Here is a 9,480-nt window from a genome sequence, read left to right as displayed (position 1 = left end):
TGTGTGTGTGTGTGTGTGTGTGTGTGTGTGTGTGTGTGTGTGTGTGTGTGTGTGTGTGTGTGTGTGTGTGTGCGCGAGTGCGCGCGCGCACAGAGATATAAGTATATTCCAAATCCTGACAGCTCTCAGCATGCCAAACCTTCAGAGCAACCAGGAACCCAGTGTTCTCAGAACTCCTTTACTGAAAAACACCCAGGAAAGCACCTTCCAAAGTCGCCGCTAGGGGGCGGGCTTCCTCACCTTCAGAATCTGGTCTCCTTCTTGCAGGCCCTCCTGCTCTGCTGAGGTGCCCTCCTGAATGCCAGCCACAAATATCCCAACATCGTTTCCACCAGCCAAGCGGAGGCCCACGCTCTCGCCCTTCTTGAACTTCACCATTTTGGTGTTAGGGCTGTCGGAGGTTTGGTTTCAGAAAGGAAAGAGGAAACATACTGTTTAAAATGAAGGATTCGGGGCTGGAGAGATGGCTCAGAGGTTAAGAGCACTGTCTGTTCTTCCAAAGTTCCTGAGTTCAATTCCCAGTAACCACATGGTGGCTCACAATCATCTATAATGAGGTCTGGTGCCCTCTTCTGGCATTAAGGCACACATGGGGCCAGAGTACTGTATAAATAACAAAGAAATAATAAAATAAAATGAAGGATTCACATCAAGAGATTAAAGATCTATTTTCTAGCTCAGGAGTGACTTCATGGTTTACAAAAGTTCCCTCTCATTTTCTCATCTGTCTGATATTTTCTCTCCCTGGGACAGTGATAGGAACATCTACCAGCCCACAAGGAGCCAAAGTACAGAACTTACCACATTATCTCATCTAAGATGACAGAGTAAGAAGCCAGGGATTGATTCTACCTACCTGATAGGAGGATGCCCTCTCAGGTCTATTCTAGCACAAAAAGATGATGAAGAGCCAACGAAGCCAGTCCTAGTCCAACAACTGCAGTCGGGACACCACTCAATCTGTCTCCTCCTCCCTTCCCCCATCTGGGACCATGACACCCCTGCAGTCTCTCCTTAAACACTGTAGTCTGAAGCTGCTTCACCTGTTCAGGAGTTACACATCGGCATGGTGCGAGCGTTCAGAGAAACGTTCAGAGAAGAAGCTGGGTGGGTAAATGGAGAGATGCCAAAGCCGCAAAGCTCACCTAATCCCATTTTTTTTTTTCTTTTCTCAGAAATGATTCCTCTTTCTTATGAGCATCAGGAATAAGGTTGGTTAAAGGTGGCTGAGTAGAGCAAAGTCACCACCTGGGTTGAAGAGGACACAGCACCACTGCTGTGGCTGTCAACTAAGAGAGGTGATGAGTGTAAGAGGACAGGGTGGGGCCAGAGGGTAATAGAAGTACATACCCGTATATTGCTCCATCTTCAGGACTAGGGTGAAGAAAAGTTCTTGGGGCCGTTCTGGGTTGAGGCACTGTGGGTTTAAAGATTTTTATTTGGTTTTGTTTTATTCCTAAGAGATTTTTCTTCATGCACATATATGTACCGTGTGCGTGCCTAGTGTTTGTGAAGGCCAGAAGAGGGCATCGAGTCCCCTGGAACTAGAGTTACAGAGTGTCATAGCCACCATATGGATGACGGGAAACTCTTAACCCTTGAGCCATCTTTACAGTCCCCAGGAACTGTGGATTTAAAAACAAAAACAAAAAACTTTTGTATTGTAGCTTAAGTGTGTGTATCGTTTTACCTCGCATGCAGGACACTGTGGACTCCATCAATATACCGTGAAAAGAAATCACAACAAAACAAGACAAACAACTTCTTTTTTATCATCCAGACCTTCGGGAGCTTGTCCCTTAATATAAAGAAAGCAAAATCTGCAGGCTTTAAATGTGCCTGGTGCCACAATCGTGCCATCCCATCAAATGGCAGAACAGACCTTTCCCTGCTCACTAGCCCCATTCCCAAGTACTTTCCCTTTCTTAAACTGCCCTCCTTTTATTTCTTAAAAAGAAAGAAGGAAAAAGAAAACTTAAAGATGAAGCTTCACTTTAAGGCATTAATAGTTACCATGGTTAATCAAGTCAGAGAAAAGAAGTGCCCAAAACACAAGGTTCACATGTAGGAGGCAGTGCTCTTCATAGCCAGAAAGCAATACCATGTTCCCCACATACAAATATTTATGTAACTAGAGTTATGATGATGATGAGAGTGGTAGGAACAGTTAGGGTGATGTGATTGGGTTTCTGGATAGAGGGCAAGAGGGCTATAACTCAAAAGTGTCAAAATGTTACCAATTCTATCATGTATTAGAACAGATTTTATCTCCCACATTAAAACAGAAAAATAAAGAGGGTCTCTTCCCTTTTACAAATTATTTTTTAAATATATTTGCTTTTTTTTCCAGCCATTCCCTGGTAATACCAAGCCCATATTTCTGAACTCAAGCCTTCCAGTCAGTGGAGCTGGGCTGGGAGCATATGGTTTGCATGAACCAGCTTGTGTAAAACATATACAGAGAAAAGAATGATCTGGAAGCCTTACCTGGCATTTCTTCCTGGTACTTGGGCTCCTTGGCCTCAGTGGCACCTGCAGCTGTGATGTCCCCTGTGGACTTGAATGGAGTGGGTGTGGCGCCCATCCTGGACAGTCGGCCTGAGGTGTCCTCTCTTGAACTGAAGCACATACATGGTCTTATCTCAGCAGATTCAGTCGTAACACACAGTCACGCGCATGCACCGGGTCTAACAGAAACGAAAGCCCTCGCCACACCGCCTTACCTCGGCCTCTCCTTCAGCTTCTCACTGGAGGAATGATAATCCTGATCAGAGTACTGCTGGCGTCTCTCCTCAGGAGGAAAAGATCGGTTGGACTCTATTTCCGAGATATCTGGTTCAAAATAAGAAAAGACGGCTTCAGTGAGACACATATGTACCAAAACTACACTGTTCTCTGAGCAGGAAACATGAGGGAAACCATCAGCTTAGCAGTTCTTTCTTTTACTGAGGGAGGAAAAAAACCTTCCTAGTTTTCAGAGAGTGAGAGAGACATGACTTACTGAAGAGGCATCAAATACAGAGCCTTACACTTCTCTCCTCCCATGTGTTTTCAAAGCTGTGATAAGGAGGCCACGATCCAGCTACAAGTAGTGTCCTTCTTTGTTTGCTGTAGAAACTGCTTCCAGAACCATTTCCAACCAAACTGGGCAGATGACTACGTCCCTTATAGAAGATGCTAAGTGTTAACCTGTTCTCCTGCACGGTTATCTATAATACACAACACACTGCAAACGCCGTGTCAACTGTGCTTACACTGGACTGCTGGTAGAACAAGAAAAAGAACCCTGGATTTCCTGGACTCTTTTCCCCACATAGTTCAACCCATAATCGCCTGATCTGAGGCTGTAGAAACCGCTCTTGCCAAACAGACCAGCGCTCCTTAGAGTTTAATGTATATTCAAACCATGCAGGGATCTCGCTGGATCAGGCTCCCTGACACTGACGCTGTGCAGACCACATGGTGAATGGTAAGGAAATGAACTGTAACCGACTTCAATTGGTGGCCATGGTCTCTTTGCTTCCCTGCTTTCCTGTACTATACTCACAGTCCAGACCAGCTGATCAGACTTCTGGTAGACTGAAATGAAATCAACTTTCAGAACTAGGCATGTTGGTGTACACTAGGAAGCGCCGAGGCTTCTTGCCTGCCCACAGTGCCACTTCCCCCTGTAGTGTAAACAAAGGACCAGTGGGGAATCTGACAGTGGGGTCTGGGATAAAGCCACCCCTCAGGTAGCTTGTACATATGATGGAGCCCTCTCCTGAGCTATACCCCAGTCTGGAACTATTTCAAGACAAGCACCAGTTGCCACGGCTTTTAGAATACGCATATGAGGGAGTATTAGCAACCTTTTCACTAGACCCTGATAGGATTCAGAATCCGTCCTTTCCTTCCCAAAATAGCAAGAATTTTTCTTTTTTATTTTATTTATTTATTTATTATTTTTCTTTTAAGTGAAAAAAAAAAAAAGACAGTTTTTAAGGAAGTAAGGCTCTTACTACAGTCTTAGTATTTTCAAGAGGAATAGATGAGCATTCAAAAGCCACACGTTTTTGTTGGAATTCTCTTTGTGGAGACAGAGTTGTAACTAAGAGACTTTAACGGTATTTTATCCTTGCTAAGAGATTTGACCCATAAAGGGAAGTGTGGGAGGGTGGTTTTACACATCTATCATTCTCGAAGAGAATTTGTGCCACTGCTGTGTTCTGAGACTGTGGTTTATGCAAACATTTGAAGGATTTAAAAATATTGCTTTTGGCAATGACCTAGTTTGTGCAAACTATAGGTATGTGGTTCACAACACAACTTGGAAAATGTGGATACACAGACAGTTTTGGGTTTTTTGTTTGTTTGTTTGGTTGGTTTTTTTGGTTTTTTGAGACAGGGTTTCTCTGTGTAGCCTTGGCTGTCCTGGACTCACTTTGGAGACCAGGCTGGCCTTGAACTCACAGCGATCCACCTGCCTCTGCCTCCCGAGTGCTGGGATTAAAGGCGTGCGCCACCACCGCCCGGCTCACACAGACAGTTTTTATTTACAAGACAACTCGATTTAACATCCTCCAACACCTGTTCAGGAGATCCAGGAGAAACTAGACCATGCTCTCGATAGAACAAACGTCATATTTCTAATCATTTGTTGAGAGCTAGAATGTTTTTAAAACACTTTGCAAAACAAGATGTAGCAAATGTCAAATGCATACCTATGAAATAATACTTGGGTTATTTTCTACATATGTCCTTGATGTTTAGATACTATGTGACAGTGCTGGAGATCATGAATAGCAGGTGAGTAATTATGCCCTAATTTGACTCATATAATCACAGAAGATGGAGAAATTCCAGAGAGAAAGGGAAGTTGTAAAAGATGTGGTTAGTCAGGGAAAAGTTCCTGGAGCTGCTGCTCGCAGGCAGCTGGCCTTTAATCTGATTTTACCAGTAGTCTTACTGGAAAAGCTAGTTTATAGCCAGAAAGGAGTAGCTCGGGGGTCTTAGAATGACCATCCCCCACAATAAACAATAAACCACAACAGATGTTTAACTGCCAAACCACGACAGGGTCAGCTGGTTTCTGGTAAACGACAGACTGCTGGAGAAATAGGAACCTAGGCTCTGACAAGATGGAAGAACATTGGCCTTATATCCCATCTCCAACATGTTTGAAGTAGTTGGAGCCTGCTTTGCTTCATCATTCTTGTACATGTGTGATTCCTTTTCCTCTTTCTTTCTTTTTCTCTCTCACTAGCCCCAATTGCTAGAGCCATCAGCTCTGATCTCCAGATACCAGAGCCATTAGCTCTGGCTGTTAAGGAGTTAAAAGAAAGTTCAGAGTCACCAAGACACCAAGAGCAAACAGCTTTTGGTCAGCAGACATGATAGCCAGAAGCTATCAGCCTGGCGATTTAAGAGTTAAAGAAAGTATAGAGGGAGGCACTAGTCATATACAGTGCTGGCTCCTAAACACCAAGATGCCACCAGCTCTTTGGCTTCTTCCCCCCATACTCCCCATCCTCGGCCCCAGATGCAATGTCCTGCATGAGTTTATCCCTAAAATGTCAAGGCAGGACTTGAAAAGCAAAATAAAGCCACACTGACAGGGGTTTAAATGCAAATTGTTTATCTAAGGGAACAGCCTTGTGGAAGGCAGAAAAGATTGACAGGCCCAGGCTGACGTTATCTCAAGAGGCAGGAGAAGGGGACTGTCTGCTGTCTCACACGGGATGAGCTGCTATAACACCAGGTAGACCCTCTCACAGCATACTTTGGCCTGAGCTGGAACAACTTCAAAAAAAAATTGATTCTGCGTGAAACTGTGTTTATAAAGTCTATCTTTAGCTGAACGTGGCCATACCTGTTATTCCAGTACTTGATAGGTGGTAGCAACAGAATCAGAAATCCAAGGCTAGCCATGACTACATGGCATACTGGAGGCTGACCAGGACTACAGGAGATCTTTTCTCAAAAAAGGAACAACGGCACTTTAAATTCAAGTTAGAGAGATAGTAATTGCACCCCAATTTAGGATGAGAAGAACTACATCACCTTTAAAAATAAAGCCTAACTTGGGGCCTGGAGAGATGGCTCAGAGGTTAAGAGCACTGCCTGCTCTTCCAAAGGCCCTGAGTTCAATTTCCAGCAACCACATGGTGGCTCACAACCATCTATAATGAGATCTGGTGCCTTCTTCTGGCTTGCAGGTGTACATTCAGGCAAAACATTGTATACATAGTAAAAAAAAAAAAAAAAAAAACCTAAACCTAAATAGAAGGAGGCTGGGATTACAGGGTTGGGGAGATGGCTCGATGGGAAAAGACGAGTCAGTGCACACAAAGGAACTTGCAGCCAAGTCTGACAAGCCAAGCTCAATCCCTGGGACCCACAAGGTGAACGTCAATCACTCCCACACATGCTCTGACCTCACACAGTGCTGTGGCATGTGACTGTGAGCATGAATAAGGCATTTAATAAGATAAATAAATAAAACGCTAGTATTGTGATCTTGAAAGAGGAAAGCACTAAACCCTTTCCAATGTTCTTACAAAATGGGAAATAAAAGTTTATTATCTATCATGGATTTAGCAATGCATACAAGTAAACCTAGGAAACACATAACCTACTTCAGTGTTTAAAAGGCTAAGCTACACAATAGGAAACTCATGACATTATAATCCCAAGTCAGGGTTGATAAACTAACACTACACTCAGAATAAGTGAAGATCTTTATCCAAAGACAAGTTTGTGGGGGGCCGGATGTTCAAACTGCTTACAAACACAAAAAAAGCCCAGCTGTCTCCACATGCCTTTGGAATTGCCGGCACAAACACCTGGCACCTGGCACCTGGCACCAGACAGCTCCGTTTTCTAAACGAAGCATCAGGTTCTTTATTTTTGCAACCTGAGGTCCACATCTCAGGGGATATATGATATCAGGGCACATGGAATCAGAAAGATGCCTGGAGTTAAATGGGCAAACCACATTGAAGAATTTGTGATGGCTGGTCTGGAAGTCAGGACACGTGGGTACTGGCCCTGCCATGAAGTTCTAAGGGTAAAAGGAAATTGTTCCCTTTAAGGAACTGGTCATCTTTCTTGAAAGTGGCAGAACCTAGAATGATTTGGCGCAGGACGATCTCTGTGGAGTCCAGAAAATGCACACTGACGTTGGCAGCTTAGGTAAGGACTGCAGACCACAAGCCGACAGCAGGTAAGGTGAAGCGAGGCAGAAGCAGGCTTGCCTAGAGGGGGCGTGCGTGCGTGCGTGCGCGTGCGTGCGCGCGCGTGTGCGTGAGTGTGCGTGTATGTGTAGGATACATGTGTGTGCATGTGGAAGCCAGAGGGCACCCTCATTCTTCAGGCACTATCCACCATTTTCTGAGGTTTTGGAGACAATGGCTCTCACTGGCCTGGAGCTTGCTCAGTGGACTTGGCCGGCCGGCTGGTCAGCAAACCCCAGGGATCTACCTGTCTCTGCCTTCCCAGTCCTGGAACTGTACGCATGCACCAGCAAGGCCATCATTTTACAAGGGTGCCAGGGACCAAACTCAGGCTCCTGCGATAATATGACAAGCACTTTACTCGCTTAGCATCTTATTAGTTCATGGACAGAAACTCTATAATGTGGTTAACTCCACTCCTTTAAAAATATATTGGGGGCTGGTGGGAGTGAGGGTGGGGTGGTGTCAGGCTGGAGAGTTCTTCCAGAGGTCCTGAGTTCAATTCCCAGCAACCACATGGTGCCTCACAACTATCTGTAATATGATCTGGTGCCCTCTTCTGGTGTGCTAGTGTACATTCAGGAGGAGCATTGTATACATAATAAATAAATAAATAAATCATATGTGTATATATTCAGGAACCTAGATTTTTAAAACAAGCAAAAATAAAAACAAAACAAGACAAACAGATAAATTGACTTTATAGTGTATTCAAAAGGCCAGCAGGAGAGGTGGAGGCAGGTGTAGCTTTAGAGCCCACTGGCCAGCCAAGCTAGACTAAATACTAAGCTCCAGGCCACTGACAGATCCTGTCTCCAAAAGTAACATAAAACACACCTTAGGAAAACCACCCAAGGTTGGCTTCTCATCTCCATAGACAGGCAGATGCAGATAGATAGATAGAGAGAGACAGACAGACAGACAGACACACACACACACACACACACACACACACACACACACACACACAGACACACTGAACCTCTTGACTTATAAGCCAGTCTTTTCACATTTACTGCGGACTTACTACTATTAAAAGATAGGTCATTATAGACCAGGTGGGGAGAGGGTATATAGGCCAGTGGACTGGACCAAGGGCCTCTTGTGTTCTCAGCATGTGAGGGGGCATAAATTCAATTCCCACCTCAAACACCAGAAGGGAGGGTGAGATCGAGAAGGAAGGGTGTGACCACTGGGAAATGTTACTTCAACGTCCTCAAGCAGGCACAGGTTACTTTCATTCCCTCTTCCCTTTCACAGTCTTTCTCTCTGAGGAGAGAAGCATCCCCTGAAGTGTTGTATAGTAAGCAGCATCTGATCAAAAGCACAAGAGCATGTGACTCTCTGGGACAAGCTCATTCCTGCCAGCCAGTTGCAGGGATGCGCTGCCCACCTCAGACAGATTAAAAAACAAGACTGTGTAGGCAAAAGTGAGAAAGATGATGACCTGGGAGACACCAAGGCCAAGAGGAGGATGCACAGACCGTGCAGAACTCACCTTCTGCAGGGTCACGGTGTATTGCTCCCATATCAGCTCCTCCATGCCTGGGCCCTGTGTGGCAGCAAAGACAACTTGAGTGAACACCAGACACAACCAATGTCAGAAATAAACACATACACACACACACACACACACACACACACACACAGACACACACACACACACAGACACACACACACACACACACACACACGCAAAAGTAAAGAAACTGGTGCCAGTAATATAGGTAAAAGGTGGCAAGGGACTGAACCCAGGTTGGTGGGGTCACACAGCCCGTCTCTTTTCCACTGAAGAAGCTATGGCTTCCACAAAATACCCACCAGGTCATGAAAAAACCTACTGGTGAATGTAACTGGACCGCAAGCCCAGGAGTCCCATGATTGTTCATGGTGAGGCCCCAAAAGAGGGGGACTGGGGACAACTTGAATCCAAGTCTACAAATACCTCAGTTTAATAACACACACATTCCAGCAGATAATTACATTTAAGACCTCTGTGTTCATAGTTCTCCTACACTAAGCTGCAAGGCATAATTTAAACAGACCATCCTTATTTGTAATTACAAAGAAGCCATTAATAAGCCCCAAAGGAAGGTGCTAATTTGGCAACAATGACACAGCCCCGCCTAGCGTGTGATTTTCAATCTGACTCAGCCCATTTATCATTAAAATACAGCTTCACTTTAAAAACAGCAAATACACACACAAACCGCCACCCCACAATAGATACTAAGATAAAGGAAATTATAAACTGCTTTGTCAAAAG

The 9,480-nt window shown here is 44.7% G+C and overlaps 1 protein-coding gene across 1 annotated transcript; it reads right to left on the bottom strand.

The window, feature by feature from the left end:
* Positions 1-202: 202 nt before the first annotated feature.
* Positions 203-2,887, bottom strand: LOC127190067 (tight junction protein ZO-2-like). The gene is made up of 4 exons (XM_051147114.1): positions 2,724-2,887; positions 2,488-2,618; positions 1,351-1,417; positions 203-391 (listed from the first exon to the last, which is right to left on the bottom strand). Exons 1-4 carry the CDS (start codon positions 2,870-2,872, stop codon positions 220-222), a joined length of 519 nt encoding a protein of 172 aa, XP_051003071.1. The 5' UTR covers positions 2,873-2,887; the 3' UTR covers positions 203-219.
* Positions 2,888-9,480: the final 6,593 nt, after the last annotated feature.

This window comes from Acomys russatus, chromosome 5, assembly GCF_903995435.1.
Source record: "Acomys russatus chromosome 5, mAcoRus1.1, whole genome shotgun sequence".
NCBI classification, from domain to species: domain Eukaryota; kingdom Metazoa; phylum Chordata; class Mammalia; order Rodentia; family Muridae; genus Acomys; species Acomys russatus.
Note: the sequence above shows the minus strand (reverse complement) of the source record. Positions and strands in the feature narration are given on the sequence as shown.